At 38.7% G+C, this 18637-nt stretch overlaps 1 protein-coding gene across 2 annotated transcripts in view; it reads right to left on the bottom strand.

Moving 5' to 3' along the window:
- The window catches only part of DCX (doublecortin), a 137614-nt gene that overhangs the window by 27311 nt on the left and 91666 nt on the right, over positions 1 to 18637 (bottom strand). For both annotated transcript variants that reach the window (XM_077145097.1, XM_077145096.1), the window contains exon 3: positions 2224 to 2326. In XM_077145097.1, coding sequence (XP_077001212.1) covers positions 2224 to 2326 — 103 coding nt within the window. The remainder of the gene's footprint in view (positions 1 to 2223; positions 2327 to 18637) is intronic.

Below are 18637 nucleotides of genomic sequence, written 5' to 3'. Positions count from 1 at the left end.
ATATAGGTAATTTCAGCAAATATCCCTGCTAGTTGTCCCAGTTCCAGTCTGAGTCCATTCAGCATCCCCTACAAAGACAAATCTAGGCACTGATAATTTATCAAGAGGATTATTATTACCCATTTTGCTGATGACAGTACAAAGATCTTTAAACCTTTGCTTAGGGCCACACTCAAGAAAGTAGAACAAGGACTAGAAGCCAGGTCTCCTAAGTCCCTGTCTACTGCTATTTCTATGGTAGGGGATGGTCCATGTACAGACTGATGCTTTTCCCTGTGACCTGTAAATAAACCTTGTGCTTCAGACTATGTTAGCCAGGCTCCTCGAATGGGATGATAGATATAGGCCGATTCCCTTCCTTAGGTGCCCTGAGGTGAAACACATCCTTAGCAGATAATGGCACATTGCCTACTGGCACATTCCTTCCCTTTTTTCCCTGAGCATATGTAAACAAATATTTTCTGAAGACAGTATGGCTAAAGAATGCACGTTTATGGCACTCAGCCAATCCCCGCTGGTAAATCTACTCCTGGGAGGAAGAAAGCAATGTCCCTCCACTATGACACTAATACTAGGTGTGTGTAGATTATCTCCTTGCATTGGCTATAGATCAAGACTGCTGGCCATGGGGAACTGATGTCCACTAGTGAAGCTAACTTTGCTTTGTCTCTTGTCTGTGTGAGTAATATTTTTTTCCATCCAGTTGTTGGTAACTCTAACCCCTGTTTTGAAGTGGGTTGACATTTCTTGGGTGTCTGTGCTGGTTTGAAATGATGTATGTACCCTAGAAAAGCCATGTTTTAATTCTAATCCCATTTTGTAAATGCAGCCATTTCTTCTAATCCCTATTCAGTATTATACGTTTGAAACTGTAATTAGATCATCTCCCCTGAAGATGTGATTTAATCAAGAGTGGTTGTTAGGCTGGATTAGGTGGAGGCATGTCTCCACCCGTTTGGGTGGGTCTTGATTAGTTTACTGGAATCCTATAAAAGAGGAAACATTTTGGAGAAAGGGAGATTCAGAGACAGCAGAGCAGAATGACATAGCCACGAGAAGCAGAGTCCACCAGGCAGTGATCTTTGGAGATGAAGAAGGAAAATGCCTCCCGGGGAGCTTCATGAAACAGGAAGCCAGGAGAGAAAGCTAGCAGATGATGCCATGTTCTCCATATGCCTTTCCAAAAGAGTGAGAAACTCTCACCATTTTTGCCATGTGCCTTCTCACTTGAGAGAGAAACCCTGAATTTCATCCCCTCTCTTGAACCAAGGTATCTTTCCCTGGATAGTTATTTTGGAAGCAGAGTTAAGCAGAAAGTTTTTTTTTGTTTTGTTTCTTTGATTCACCTCCCATTTTGGATGAGTAAGAATCATATAGAGTGTTACTAATCATTGTCCAGAGCTGGAGATGTAGCAAGTATAGGAAATTGGATACAGCCTGTGATTAGTTTAGCTATTTTTTTTTTTTTTAGCAGTTTACCTCTTCTCAAAGGAAACATAGCAAAAAGACCACATCTTTTAGGCGTTTGGTCACTTAAGTTGTTTGTAAAGTTTATGTTAGTAAAATTCCCTTTTTTTTCCTACCCATCTTAATAAGAAAACATGTTCTGAATGTACTTTTCTATTAGGATCACATCTAAACCTTATTACTGTGTGAGGTAATTTGCCATTAACTTACACCTAGAGCTTAGACTCAAGCAAAGGTAGATGGGCAGATGTTCAGCTCCTTTCTGAGATTAACAACCCTCTAGAATCTTGAATCACAGAGTAGGGGGAATGGAGCAACAAGCCTCAGGGTGAGAAGAGGTATGGATATTAGGAATACAATGGAAAAATCTTTCTACAATGGAACCATCATCATGGGCCAAATAGCTGGAAAGTTTTGATTAGAAAACTGTATCAGTTCAACATCCCCAAGTTTTATTTCTAAATTTTTCTTGCTGTAGTTTATTGTGCCTACCAGCCCATATGACACAATATGTTATTCAAGAAATATGGTCAATGTTGGAGCAGAAGGAGAGGCATTTTATTGAGTTTGTAGGCTGAGCATCTGAAATACCCTTCAACCTTACACTTAATGGCCCACATACATATCCAAAAATGTTGGGAGAAAGGCTAACAATATTTTCCCTCGAGGGACCATGCGTAGAAGTTCTCTAGGGAAATCCTAAGGGATAGAAGCAGGTTGAACAATGAAGCAATAAAATCCAATGGTTTTACTTACCATTTTCATCCAGAGAAAAGTCATCCTGAGCATAGCGAAATTTTTCAGGACCACAAGCAATAAACACATCATCATCACCAAAGAAATCATGGAGACAGGTTACCTACAGAGAAAGCAGAAACATCAGATTAGCATTTGATGATCTTGTGACAGTGAAATTCAAACCATGCTGACAAAGGAAAAAAAACTTTACATCTTGTCCACCATATTCAGCCTCCAAGGATCTCTTTTTCTCAAAATATCTACTACACTCAGAGTATGCAGTACCACTGGCTTTCAATGTTGCAAGTGTGGTAATCTTATTTCCACTGCATCAAGGCTAAAATTAAGACTATGTCTAAATGAACTGCCCTCTCCATTCTGAAGTAAAGATAAAAGGCAGATGGCCCTACAAATGCCACCTTTTCTCAGAGCCACAAAGAAATGTGCTCCTGGCCCAAATCTGGGCCAAGGGTCTAGGCTGAGACAGATGAGAAAAATCTGCATCCAATAGTGGATAGATTCTGTGGCTGGCCCAGTGGAAAAAGTTTTTCTCTTCTTCTGCATGAGTTCTCAAAGAAGGACACCAGTTCTTAACTGTTCCTTTTGGGCACACAAAAATTGAACTTTTGCTAAAAATGGACCAAGAACCCAGTTGTAGCCCAGAATAGCATTCCTCCCTCAAGAACAAGGAGGAGAAAGCTGTGTCCACCACTTCAAACTTCACCAAGAACAATGGGCTTCAATTGTCTCAAGGCTTTTCTGGGTAAAGCCATGTTCTCAGGATTCTTTCCTTCCTCTAATGCCCTATGCATTGTACCTTCTTCACAATAAAGAGACAATCTCTTCTATTCCCTTTCTGCACACACACACACACAAACAGGTCCTTGGGAAAGTACGCTGTTCCCTGTAGTCTTCCCACTTCTCGGTTTTCCTAATTACATCTCATAATTAGTCCAGCACATCAGGAAAACCCCAGGAGAAATCATAGAGTCAAAACATGCTTATCCCAGTCCTTAGCCTGAAAGTGTTCAAAGCCTCTAATTGTTCTATGATTCCCATTCAGGCTGCCAGCAATGGCTTTCCAAAGGCACAAGGCTCACTAACAGCTTGTTGGGCACAGAGAGCAATATGTTACACTTGGAAAAGGTTTATATTAATAAATGTCCACCACCCAGAATCTATTCAATCCATGTTCCCCCAGCCAAGATGATTTCAAGCCTTATACAAAGGGAGAGATGCTTAAAGATTATCCTCATTTTTTCAGTCTCGCAATCATCCAAGGGAGGCCAAGAGAGGGAGGGAGACTTGGAGGACTACCAGTATTGCTCCTATTAAGACTCTTCCCAGCCCTGGTCCCAAACTCATTAAAATAGATCAACATGCTTCTTCAGCCCCAATCATGTAATGTCAATCAGTGCTACCACTAAGTGAAGGCTTACTCCGTGAAATGCACACTGCTAAGTCTTTCCATCCCATCTCACTTTTTCCTCACAACAAATCCTAGAGATTGGTATTATCACAGATGAGAAAACTGAGGCCCAAATACAATAAATGAATTACATAAGTGGAAAGTGGTAAAGCCAAACAAAACAGAACTATCTGACTCCAAAGCCTGCACTTTTAAACACACAATAATACAAAGTACATGTGTATAGTTCAGGCATTGGGGATACAAAGATAAATAAGACTCAAGTCATGACTTCATGGAGCTCACAGTCTGATAGGTTGAGAGACACTGAAACAAAGCATTTCAATTTAGTTCTGTGAATGCTAGGATAGGAGTATATACAAGTGCCATGGGAGCTGTTGATTGCCACATCCAAGTGACCCAGTAACTAGCTGGCACCGTTAGTTCAATAAACACCCTGCATATTTTCCTGATAGCAGATACAACAAGAGAAGCTGCAACTCCTACAACATCTTTCACTTTGGCTCATTAAAATTTGGAGCCCTTACCTCTGATGCACCGTGCCTCTGAATTGATTACCTCCACCACCTCCTTGACCCTGAGGATCTCTGCCATGCCCTTATGTTCGAGGCTGCAGCCTGACCCTGATTCACTGCTATTAGTTTTGGTCATGAGTGAGGGAAGCCTGATCCTTGGTTATCCCTCCATGAAAGGGCTCTAGGATTTGGCATACTTCCAAACCAGCTTTGTTTCAAGACCTACCTATATTTTTAAGTGTACTCACCTATTTCTTCCCATTAGACCACAGGTTCCTGAAATTCAATACTAGTTTATCCCTCCCTCTCTATTCCCTCATGGTTCCTGGTAGAGTGTTTATTGCATACAAGAGAATAAAACCACAGCTATTTGGGCCTCAACTGCATATAAGGAATAGAATAAGGAGAAACAATCAGAGAATTTGTGGGAATATACAAAAATAGAATAGTAGGAATAAGAAAGAAGAAATTCATAGTGACAGCAGAGATTAGAATTCAAAGGCTTTGTAAGGTAACACAAATACACAAATTTAGAAATAATAAGAAATGACTATGAATTCAGAAATAATTCTTTGCACAACTATTCTAATTAATTTGCAAACTTAGATGAAATGGGTGATTTTTAAAGGAAACCTAAATAATCAAATAACCTCAAAAAGAAAGAGGAGAATTATATCATCCAGATGACAGCGTAAAACTTCCTGGTGAATGTTCTCCCTTTCAAAAAGCAATAAAAGGGCAGAATCATCTTTCTAAAAATACTAGAAGATGATTGAAACTAGAGAATAGCTCAATGAACATTGAATTGGAGGGGGAAAAAACATCCAAAAATGGCAGGTGAACATTGGACAAATTTACCAGTCTAGCTACCACTACCCACTGACAGTGTGCCCTGTATTCCTGGATCCATTTGATAGTTTGTGCAACTCACAATTGTGGCTTAGAAGCCCAGAAACATTGAAATGTGGGTCCCTGAAGACTGATAAACCCACAGAGGTCGTTGATGGTCCATGCACTTTCCCAACCTGGATCCATGGGGCCTGAGTACTGGTGCATATAAGCAAAATATTGGGTATCTCTGTACATAGACCCCAACTGGCTTGATAGAAGACAACTCATGGTTTTGGGTCTGGGTCCTCTAATCTGGAAATGGCTGGGGCAGAAAAGTTATGCAGAAAGGGGAATCTGAACTACAGAACTGCAGAGTGGACCCAGTTCTAAACACAGGAGTGAAAATACAGATTGGAGTATGGGAGTGGAGCAGAGCTGACCACAGTTGCCAGGGAAGAAAAACTGCAACAATAATAAAGAGCACAAACCAGGGATCAGGGAGGAGTGTATAGGGAGAGGAATTCCTTTCTTTGAAGGGGAACAGTTGTACATGCTGGGCAAATGTTGAAAGTTATGCCTGGGGCAAGACATAGTCTCAAAGACACCTGAGAAAAACCTGTTAACCTTCATCTGTTATATAAGTTCAGTTTAAACTGGGCAAAGGTTTGAAGAAGAGCATTGAAACACAGCCAATCTACATTATAACCTTAAATAAGAGGAGAATCTGATTTCCAGAGTGAGTGCACCAAAATAGTAAATGCCCAGATTTCAACAAAAGATCACAACACATACAAATAAACAAGAAGAGATGACCATTCAAAGAAACAAAATAAACAGAAGTACAGACGTTGGTACAATTAATTATATATGTTAAGTCAATTCCCCTAAATAAGTTGAATAGCTAAAGGAAAGCATAGACAGAGAACCAAAGGAAACCAAGAACATTAAGCAAGAATAAAATTAAAAATTAAAAATATTAAATAACGAAAAGGAACCGAACAGAATTGTGTGGATGCAAGATGCAATAACAGAGAATAAAAATATAAAGGAGGCATTCAACAGCACATTTGAACAAGCAGAAGAAAGAGTCAGCAAACTGGAAAACAGGACAATTGAAATAATTTAATTTGAAGAACAGATGGGAAAAAAGAAAGTGAGCAAAGGCTAAGAACCCGTAGGACAAACATGAAGCATACCACCAAATACATTATGAGAGTCCCAGATGGAGAAGAGAAAGAGAAAGGGGCAAAAGAATATTTGAAGAAATCATGACTGAAAGCTTCCCAAAACTGATGAAAGTCATGAATATATACATCCAAATAGTTCAAGGAACTCCAAACAGAATATAAACAAAGAGACCTACCTCAAGACATTTCACAACCAAAACGTTGACTTTCAAAGATAGAGTATCAGAAAGTAGTAAACAACAAATCACATGTAAGAAGTCCTTGATATGATTAAGTGCTGACTTGTCGTTAGACACCATGGAGGCAAGAAGGCAGGTGGTATAATACACTTAAAGTACTAACAGAGAAGAATTGTCAGCCAGGAATTCTATAACCAGCAAAACCACCCTTTAAAATAAGGGAAAGTTTGAGTGGTGCAATGGTGGCTCAGTGGCAGAATTCTTGCCTGCCATGCCAGAGACCTGGGTTCAATTCCTGGTGCCTACCCATGTTAAAAAAAAAAAGAAAAAAGAGGAAAAGTTTAAGATATATGCAGATAAACAAAAGCTGACAGAGTTTATCACCTTCACTACAAGAAATGAGCATGCAAAATATAAAGAAGTAATGTGTGACAAAACAACATAAAGAGGAGGAACAGAGGGATATAGGAGCTGAGGCTGTCTGCACTATTGAAAATTAGTTGTTATCATTTCAGCCTAATTTGTTATAGACAGAGGACATTAAATAAAACCCTACTGTAACTATGAAGAAAGTATTTAAATAAATATACAGAATTGGAAATGAGAAGTGGATCAATCATTTCCCACAAAAGATCAACTATCCCAAAACAGAAGTCTGGAATGGAGGAAGTGAGAGGAAAAAAAAAAGGCATGAGACCTACAATAAATAAAGGACAGCAAGTCCAGCCTTATCACTAATTACTCTGAATGTAAATGGATTGAATTCTTTTCTGATTCAAAAGACAGAGATAGCCAAAATGGATTTAAAAAGCATGATCCAACTCTAAGTTGTTTGTAAGAGACTCACCTTAGACCTAAAAACACAAATAGATTGAAAGTGAAAGGATGGAAATATTCATAAGGTGATGTCATCAACATGGTGACATAAGACATAACCTGGAAAAGTCTCCCTTCAGAATAAAAACCAATAAAAGGAAAATCCCACCTTCTTGGAACTCTGGAGGATAACAGACTGGAGCTGAATCAAAGAAATTAAGAAAGCAACAACAAAAGGTAGATCTATAACCCTGACCTGCTAGTCTAGACACCTCCTCCCCACTTATTCCTGCATAGCTTAAGAGTCACACATAGACAGCATGGCCCAGTTATCTCCTGCTATGATTCAGATCATAAAGACACTAACAGCAGCAATTAGAACCCCATGCATACACAGGCACAGGGACCCAAGTCCGTAGAGACCCAGGGTAGAACATATGAGGCTTACTAGCACATACATACAAAATGGTCCCGAGGAAATAAATAAGACTACAGCAGAATTGTTGGCAAGACATGCACATGATCAGTCCAGTCTCTAGTTGCTGGATCACATAAATGAAAAAAAAAAATTGACCTGTTTGGATTGACCCATTCTGACTCACCAGGGTGATATATCCTAACGGGTAAGTGATAGGAGGCAAAAAAGTCTCACAGGAAAAAGGGGAAAACTGAACTGCTATAAGGCAGGACAGGCCCCAGAACTGGAAAGTGTAATAAAATGGGGGCCTGAGTGAAGGAAAGAAATTAAACAAATCTTAGGAGCTGGGGAGAAAATTCTGCACAAAAGTAAAGAGAACAGATCAGGATTTCCAGAGAAGGAATAGAGAAAAGGGAGCCAATTACACATAAAGTGGCAATCTTAAAAGTGGTATCACATATAAGGGCATAAATCAGATGTGGAAGACCAGAGAAAAGGTCTGGTATAAGTTGGAAAAAGAATCAAAGAGCGTTAATATATAGCCAATCTTCAATAAAACCATAGGCATGCAGGAGAAGCTGAACTTCAGAGTGAGTACCTCAAAATAATCACATGCTTAGACATCAGCAAACAATTAGAAGCCATACTAAGAGAGAAAGATATGGCTCACTCAAGGGAACAAATTAAAACTCCAGAGGAGAAACAGATTTTGGAAAACTAATCAAAGAAGTTCAAACAAATCTCTTAAATCATTTCAAGGCAATGAAGAAAAATATAGATGGAAATAAAATAATGGTGGATATAGAGTTAAAGGATATTAAGGAGACAATGAGCAAAAAGAAAGTCAGAAAGTTTAAAAAGAAACATAACAGATATCATGGTGATGAAAACACAATAATAAGAGATTAAAAATACATTGGAGGGGTGATGTGATGGTGGCTCGGTGACAGAACTCTCGCCTGCCATGCCGGAGACCCGGGTTCGATTCCCTGTGCCTACCCATGTTAAAAAAAAATACATTGAAGGTATTGTTCCTATGCCAGAGAAGCCCTAAAATCCAGAGGTTTCAACCAGTTGCATTCCTTTGCTCCACTATATCGACACCCCTTCTCAACATGAGGAAGTCAGAATGATCATTGCCCCAATATCCCTAAAGATTGAGAGAAGGATCAAATGAGAGGAAAGAGTTGTAACAGAGAAGATAGTATTTAACAAATGAGTATGACTACTGAATCCTTATATTAATATCTCTTTTCAGTCTCCAGTGTATTAAAGCAGCTAGAAGGAAATACTCGAAACTGTGGAATTGTAACCCATACCATACTTTGAAGTTTGTTCTATAACTACGTGTAAAAATGTATTTTGAAATCTATCACTTTTCTGCATACATGGTATATTTTACAATAAAAAAATGTTTAAAAATACATTGGAGGCATATAACAGAAGATTTGAACAGAAAGAAGAAAGAATCAGTGAGCCAGAAGACAGAACAATCCAAATTATACAGTTAGAAGAATAGATAGAGAAAAATAGGAAAAAATTGAGCAGTGTCTCAAGAACTTGAGTGACAGCATGAAGCAGATGAACATATGCATCATGGGTGTCCCAGAAGGAGAAGAGAAGGGAAGAGGGACAGAGAGAATATTTGAAGAAATAATGATTAAACTTTTCTAACTCTTATGAAAGACATATCATGTCCAAGAAGAGCAACATACTTCAAACAAAATGCATCCTATTAGAACTATTCTGAGACACATACTAATCAGAATGCCAAATACCAAAGATAAAGAGAATTCTGAAAGCAACAAGTGAAAAGCAATTCATTACATAAAAGGGATCCTCAATATGTCTAAATGTTAAAATTTCATAAGAAACCATGGGGGCAAAAAGGCAGTAGTATGATATATTTAAGGTACTGAAAGAGAAAATCAGACAGCCAAAAATTCTTTATATGGTAAAACTGTGCTTCAAAAATGGCAGAGTTGAAAATACTCACAGGTAAACAGAAACTGAAGGAGTTTGTATCCAAAGCCCTGCCCTACAAGAGTTGCTAAAGAAGTTCTTCAGATTGAAAGGAAAAGACAGGAGACAGTGACTTAGAGCAGTGTAAAGAAGTGAAGATCTTCTGTTAAGATAGCTAAATGGGTAATGCAAAACCCAAAAGTACTTTATGCTTAATATATAATTCTATTCTTTATTTCTTATAAGAATTAGAATACAATTGAATAAGAAATAGTCATATTCCTTGATAATGGACACAAAATATAAAGAGGTAATATGGAACAAAAACAATATAAACAGGAGAAACAGAAGGATATAGGAGCAAAGAACATGTATACTAGTGAATTTAAGTTGGCATCTCTTCAAATTAGTAGGTTATAGATGTAGATTGTGTAATACAAACCCCCAGGAAACCACAAAAATGTACTCCAAAATATACAGAAATGGAAGTAAAAAGGTGATCAAACAGATTTCAAAAGATCAACTATACTGAAGACGAGGTTGCAGTAAAAGTATAGAGAGACAAAATAGATAAAAGACACATAAAAACTAAGAACAAAATAGCTGAAGTAAGTACTGCATTTACAATAATAATACTAAATGTTAATGGCTTAAACTCCCAGTCAAAAGATACAAATTGGCAGAATGAATAAGCTACACATTGTTTACAAAAGACTCATCTTAGACCCAAAGACACATATAAGTTGAAAGGATGACAAAAAATAACTCATGCAAATAGTAACCAAAATAGAGCTGGGATAGTATACTAATATCAGAAAAAAAAATAGACTTTAGCCAAAAACTATTATGAGACAAAGAAGGACATTACATATTAATAAAGGGTCAATCCACTAGGATGAAATAACAATCATAAATATTTATGTACCTAATCACCTCCAAAATATATGAGGCAAACACTGGAAAACTAAAAGGAAAAACAGACACCTCTACAATAATAGTTGGAGACTTCAATACACCACTCTCATCAATGGATAGAATATCTAGATAGGATCAAAAACAAAAGAGGGAAATTGAATAATATGATAAATGATATACCTAACAAACTGTGATGGTTAGGTTCTGGTGTCAACTTGGTCAAATGATTATGCCCAGTTGTCTAGTCAGGCAAGCACTGGCATGACCGTTGTGGCAAGGATATTACATGGCTGGTTGATTAAAATCATCATGTCAGTTGATTGTGTCTGTGGCTGATTTCATCTGTGATCAACTAAGGAGTAGTCTCCCACAACAAGATATTCCAATCAGGTGAAGGTTTTTAATGGAGAAGAGAGACTCTTTAACTGCATCTTCAGCTAGAGAGCCTCTACTGTAGAAACCAGATATCTGATATGGGTTAATACCCAGAAAATATCAAGAAAACCTAGAACTCAACAATAAAAAATACAAAGAACCCAATTTAAAAATTAGCAAAAGATTTGAATACGCATTTCTCCAAAGAGGATATGCAAATAACCAAAAAGCATATGAAAAGACACTCAACATCACTATCTATTAGGGAAATGTAAGGTAAACCCACAAAGAGATATTACACCATTTCATAGCCACTAGAATGGCTAATATTAAAAAAAATGTGGCAACATGGATGATTGTGGATAAACCTTGTTCAGTTTAACAAGCCATATACAGAGGGATAAATACTGTATGATCTCATTGATAGGAAATACTTAGAACAAGCAAGCTCATAGACTCAGAATCTGGAGTATAGGTTCCCAGGGTCAGGGGTAGGGGTAGAGAAAAGGGATTTAATGCTTGAACTGTACAGAGTTTCTATTTGGGTTGATAGTAAAGTTTTGGCAAGGGATGGTGGTGAAGGTAAAACAACACTGTTAATGTAAATAACAGCACATAATTATATATATGAAAGTGGTTAAAAGAGGAAATTTTAGATTGTATATATCTTAAAGAAAATACTGTTTTTAAAAATAGAACGTACAATGCAAACAGTGAACCCTATTGTATATGAGGTACTATAGTCAATAATAAAATTATAGTTAACAGTAGAATTATAAAAATGTTCTTTTATGAATTGTAACAAATACACATTCATTGAAATGCATTATACACCCACGAAGGTCATCTCTGCCCTGCAACCTACAACTCCCCCCACATCCCATGCAGCTGAACCCCGTCACCCAGCCCCCACAACATGCTCCAAGGACCCCCACCCGACCTGCCCCTGTGTACCCCACCCCACAACCCTGCCCTGTACACATGTGCACACGTGCCCCAGCCCAACCCACCTCTCCCGCACAGACACAGAGTGTTGCCCCACCCCTCCAAAGACCTGAGCACCCGCACCCAGGCCCTTGACTCCCAACTCCCCCTCACTGCCCCCTTTAGGTGCTCACCTTCATATCTGGGCCACACCTTCCCCCAACCCACACAATCACGCATCCTCACCCCATCACTCCTGAGTTCTGCACACACATACATCAGCATTTGGTAGGACCACACCCACACACACATGTACCCCAGCCACACCACCCCCAGCTCTGGGCAAGCACTAATTTGTGCATCCGGGCCACACCCACCCCCAGCCCATCCAGATACAACCCAGCCCCGGTGTCTCTGAGCTCTGCACACATTGTACACTGGGCCCAAACCCCAGACCCACACAAACACACAGCTACATCCTCCCCACCAGGCACCCATGCATTATGCACTGACCTTTGACCACTGCAACTTATCCCCCTTGAACTGTGCATATGCACACACTGGTCCCAACTGGGGCACAGAGGTCAGGGCACCAGGAGGGCAGGGCAAGGTGTGTTCTTGCACAGGAGGAGGGGTACAGGTAGTTGGGTTGCAAGTGCACGTGTGCAGGGCACACTCTGGCAAAACCACTCTGCTCCTGCACCTGGCAGGTGCTCACATGCAATCTGTGCCATATAGCCCCCACCTTGCACACACGTGCATCCCTGCCCCACCTCCCCTGCACTTGCATACCCATACCAGGGCCCTGCCCACCTGACATCACCACCACAAACCCTGTCCCACAATCCCCACAACCCGTGCTTGGCCCCTGCACACTCGTGTACCTGCATCCCAACCACCTGTGGGACCCCTCCTGTGCAAGGATATACCTGGCCCTGCCCTCCTGGTGCCCTGAGCTCTGTGCTCCATACTACAAACCCTGATAACCATGATCCCCATGCTCCATGCATCCACCCACATTCTGCCGATACACCAGCCCCCATGCATCCACAGAGCCCTACCTAATCCACTTCCTGCTTCACCCTACCCCAATGCTGCACCCTGCTCCTGCAGTCCAAGGCCTGCCTGAACTGCACCCCACTCTCACAGCCCCCAGACCACATATCCGAAAACCCACACCCTGCACCCCATGCTCACAGGCATGAGTGTAGCATTCCTGACTTGTGCCTAATCCTGTGACACAACCTGTCACTGCACTGTTGTGGCCCACCACATACCCTGCATCCTGCTCCACACCTGTCCCACAAATACAAAGCTTTAGACTACTGAAGGAAATCAAATTTCAAAGTAACCCTATTAAGATATTTACATGTCACAAAGAGAACAGAAGATCACTCACCATATGAAGATGCAGACAGATAGAGCCCATCCTAATGACAAATTAAAACACTGGAGGAGAAACAGACTTTGGAATAACTAATCAAAGATGCTCATAAAACTCTATTAAATAAAGTCAATTGTATGGCTAATGACATAAAGGAGATCAATAAGACACTAGAAGAGCATAAGGAGGAATTTGAAAGAATAAATGGAAAACCAGAAAATATCACAGAGATTAAAGATGTTGTGGACCAAATGAAAAATATACTAGAGACATACAACAGCAGATGTGAAGAGGCAGAAGAAAGAATAAGTGAACTAGAGGAGAGGACAAATGATTTTGAACACAAGAAAGAACAAATGACAAAAAAGGTGGAAAAATTTGAAATAGATCTCAGTGAAATGATGGACAAAACAAACCACATTGGTGTCCCAGACGTAGAAGAGAGAAAAGGGCTAGGAAGATTAGTTCAGGATAAAATTTCATAACCATTATAAAAGATGTAAATATGCAAATCAAAGCCCAACGAACACCAAATAGAATAAATCCAAATAGGGCTACACCAAGACTCATACTAAACAGTCTGTCAAATGCTGAAGAGCAGCAGAAAATCCTGACAGCAGCAAGAGAAAAACAATCTACTACATACAAGGAAAACCACATAAGACTGAGTTCAGACTACTCAACTAGCACTATGGAGGCAAGAAGGCAGTGGTATGACATATTTAAGATCCTGAAAGAGAAAGCATTCCAGCCAAGAATTCTGTACTCAGTCAAATTGTCCTTCAAAACTGAGGCAGAGATTAAAATTTTCAGAGACAAACAAATACTAAAAGAATATGTCAACAAGAGACCAGCCCTACAAGAAATACTAAAGGGAGTTCTGCTAGTTGAAACAAAAAGACAAAAGAGGGAGGTCTGGAGGAGGGCACAGAATTGAAGAGTACCAATAACTGTAACTTAAAGGATAAAAAGAGAAAGAGGAAAAAGAATATATAGATTTGACAAATTAAAAAAAGATAACATGGTTAAATCAAGAAATGCATTCTCAGTAATAACTTTGCACATTAACAGATAAAACTTACCAATTAAAAGATACATATTGGCAGAATGGATTAAGAAATATAATGCAGCTATATGCTGCTTACAAGAGACTCATCTTAGACACAAGGATACAAATAGATTGAAAGTGAATGGATGGGAAAAAATGTTCCACACAAATCGTAAGCAAAAGAAAGCAGGAGTAGCTATACTAATATTGGACAAAATAGACTTTAAATGTAAAGAAATCACAAGAGACAAAAAGGACATTATATATTAATAATAGGAACAATTCTCCAAGAAAAAATAACAATCATAACTGTTTATACTTCTAATCAAGGAGCTCCAAAGTACATGAGACAGACATTGGCAAGCTGAAGGGAGTGATAGATGTTTCAACAATAATAGCAGGAGACTTCAATACACCACTCTCCTCTATAGATAGAACAACCAGACAGAAGATCAACAAGGAAATAGGGAAGTTAAACAATTTGATAAGTGAATCAGACCTGAAAGATATATATAGGTCATTACACCCCAAAACACAAGGATATACATTCTTCTCTAGTGCTCATGGAATATTCTCCAGGATAAATCATACACTGGAGCACAAAACAACTCTTTATAAATTTAAAAACATTGAAATTATTCACAGCATTTCCTCTGATCACAATGGGATGAAACTGGATATCAATATCCACCAAAGAATGAGAACATTCACAAATATATGGAGATTAAATAACACACTATTAAACAACCAGTGGGTCAAAGAAGAAATTGCTACAGAAATCAGAAGCTATCTGGAGGAGAATGAAAATGAGAATATGACATATCAGAACTTATAAGATGTGGCAAAGGCTGTGCTGAGAGGGAAATTTATTGTCCTAAATGCCTATATTAAAAAATAAAAAACAGCAAAAATCGAGGACTTAACTGTTCACCTGGAGGAACTTGAGGAAGAACAGCAAACTAATTCCAAAGCAAATAGAAGAAGACAGATAACAAAGATTAAAGCAGAGATAAATGAATGGGAGAACAAAAGAACAACAGAAAGAATCAATAAAACCAAAAGTTGATCCTTTGAGAAAATCAATAAAATTGATGAGCCACTAGTAAGGCTGACAAAGAAAAGAAAAAAAGAGAGAGGATGCAAATAAACAAAATCAGAAATGAGAAGGGGTGCATTCACACAGACCCTGAAGAAATAAAATAAATCATAAGAGGATACTATGAGCAACTATATGTCAACAAACTAGACAACTCAGATGAAATGAACAAATTCCTAGAAACACACAGACAAGTTACATTGATTCAGGAAGAAATAGAAGATCTCAACAAACCAATCACAAGTAAAGAGATTCAATCAGTCATCAAAAATCTTCTACAAAGAAAAGCCCAGGGCCATATGGCTTCACAGGGAAATTTTATCAAACATTCCAAAAATGAACTAATACCAATATTGCTCAAACTTTTCCAAAAGATTGAGGAAAAATGAACTCTTAACTCATTTTATGAAGGTAATATCATTTTAATAGGAAAATTGGGTAAAGATGCTATAAGAAAGGAAAATTACTGGCCATCTCCTTAATGAACATAGATGCAAAAATTCTCAACAAAATATTAGCAAATCTAATCCACCAACACATTAAAAGAATTATACACCATGACCAAGTGAACATCCTTTTCTCACAAAAACATTTTAAAAGATAGGAATCAAAGGTAACTTCCTCAATATGATAAAGGGCATATATGAAAAACCAACAGCCAGCTTCATACCCAATGGAGAAAGACTGAAAGCTTTTCCTCTAAGATCAGGAATGAGAAAAGGATGCCCTCTGTCACCACTATTATTCAGCATTGCACTAGAAGTTCTAGCTAGAGCAATCAGGAAGGACAAAGAAATAAAAGGCATCCAAATTGGAAAGGAAGAAGTAAAAGTTTCATTATTTGCAGATGACATGATACTATATGTTCTAGTTTGCTAGCGGTTGGAATGTAATACACCAGAGATGGATTGGCTTTTAATAAAAGGGGATTTATTTCATTAGTTCTTCAGAGGAAAGGCAGCTAACTTTCAACTGAGGTTCTTTCTTACGTGGCAAGGCACAGGGTGATCTCTGCTGGCCTTCTCTCCAGGCCTCTGGGTTCCAAAAACTTTTCCAGGGGTGAGTTCTTTCTGCATCTCCAAAGGCCTGGGCTGAGCTGTGAGTGCTGAGATGAGGTATGCTGAGCTGCTTGGGCTGTGCTACATTGAGCTCTCTCATTTAAGCACCAGCCAATTAAGTCAAACATCATTCATTGCAGCAGGCATACCTCCTAGCCGACTGCAGATGTAGTCAGCAACAGATGAGGTTTACATACCATTGGCTCATGTCCACAGCAACAGAACTAGGTAACTTCACCTGGCCAAGTTGACAACTGAATCTAACTACCACACTATACTTGGAAAATCCTGAGGAATCTACAACAAAGTTACCTGAGCTAATAAACAAAGTCAGCAAGGTGGCAGGACATAAAATTAATGTGCAAAAGTCAGTAATGTTTCTATACACAAGCAATGACCTAACTGAGGAGTAATTTAAGGAAAAAAAATTCCATTCAAAATAGTAACTAAAAGAATCAAGTACTTAGGAATGAACTTAACTAAGGACGTAAAGGACTTGTACACAGAAAACTGCATAATATGGTTAAAAGAAATCAAAGAAGATCTAAATAGGTGGAAAGCCATTTCCTGCTCATGGGTAGGAAGGCTAATTATAGTTAAGATGTCAATTCTCCCCAAATTGATCTACAGATTCAATGCAGTACCAATCAAAATTACAACAACTTACTTTGAAGGTTTGGAAAAGCTAGTTACCAAATTCATTTGGAAGAGAAAGAGATCCCAAATACCTAAAAGCATCCTAAAATAGAAGAACAAAGTGGGAGGATTAACACCTTCTGACTTTAAAATTTATTATAAAGCCACAGTGGTCAAATGGTACTGGCGCAAAGATAGAACTGCTTACTATTGGAACCAAATCAAGAGTGCAGAAATAGACCACCAAATCTATGGTCAGCTGATTTTTGACAAGGCCCCCAAATCCATTAACTTGGGACAAAAGAGTCTTTTCAATAAATGGGCATGGGAGAACTGGATATCAATAGCCAAAAGAATGAAAGAGGACCCTTACCTTACACCCTATACAAAAAATAACTCAAAGTTATCAAACACCTAAATATAAGAACTAGCACCATAAAGCTTCTAGAAGAAAACGTATGGAAACATCTTTAAGACCTAGGAATAGGATGTAGCTTACTAAACTTGACACTCAAAGCACAAACAACAAAAGAAAAAATAGATAATTGGGAGCTCCTTAAAATCAAATGCTTCTGTACCTCAAAAGACTTTGTCAAAAATGTAGAGGCAACCAACCAAATAGGAGAAAATATTTGGAAATCACACATTGGACAAACGTTTTGATATCCTGTATACATAAAGAAATCATACAACTCAACAACAATAAAAACAAATGATCCAGTTATGAAGTGACCTAAAGATATGAATAGGCATTTTTTGAAGAGCAAATACAGATGGCTGAAAAGCACATGAAGAGATGCTCACTTTCATTAGCATTAGGGAAATGCAGATCAAGAGTACACAATGAGATACCACCTCACACCTATAAGAATGGCTGCTATTAAACAAACAGGAAACTATAAATGTTGGAGAGCATGTAGAGAAATTGGGATACTTATGCACTGCTGGTGGGAATGTATATTTGTACAGCCACTACAGAAGACAGTTTGGCAGTTGCTTAGGAAAGTAAATATTGAGTCACCCTATGACCCAGCAATAGCACTACTTGGTATATACCCAGAAGAGCTGAAAACAAGTGACACAAACAGAATTTGCACACTGATGCTCATAGCAGCATTATTCACAATCACCAAAAGATGGAAACAATCCAAATGCCCATCAACAGATGAGTGGATTAACAAAATGTGGTATATACAAATGATGGATATATTATACAGCAGTTAGACAAAATGACATCCTGAAGCACATAAGATGGGTGAGCCTTAAAGATATAATGCTGAGTGAAATTAGCCAGGCACAAAAGGATAGATAGTGTACGATTCCACTTTTATGACCATGGTAAAAATAAACTCAGAGTCTTATAATACAGATTATAGAAGACCTGGAGATACAAAGAAGCTAGAGATGGGTGAACTGTTTGCTAATGAGGTTGAACTCCAATGTAAGGAAATAGATAGAAGTGAAGGTGATTCTCTAGTGGGACTATAAGTAATATTACCCTATTGAAGATGAACAAGATTGAAAGGGGTTGTATAGACCCATGTTTCCCACTGATTAACACTAGAAATATAAACGGGTTCTTGCAAGAACTTCTTCATGTGTGATTCATGTGCGGGGGTGTTCGGGTCTAGGGTGCGGGGGTAGGGGTGGCTGCTGTTG

This window comes from Tamandua tetradactyla, chromosome X (genome assembly GCF_023851605.1).
Source record: "Tamandua tetradactyla isolate mTamTet1 chromosome X, mTamTet1.pri, whole genome shotgun sequence".
In the NCBI taxonomy this organism is placed as follows: domain Eukaryota; kingdom Metazoa; phylum Chordata; class Mammalia; order Pilosa; family Myrmecophagidae; genus Tamandua; species Tamandua tetradactyla.
Note: the sequence above shows the minus strand (reverse complement) of the source record. Positions and strands in the feature narration are given on the sequence as shown.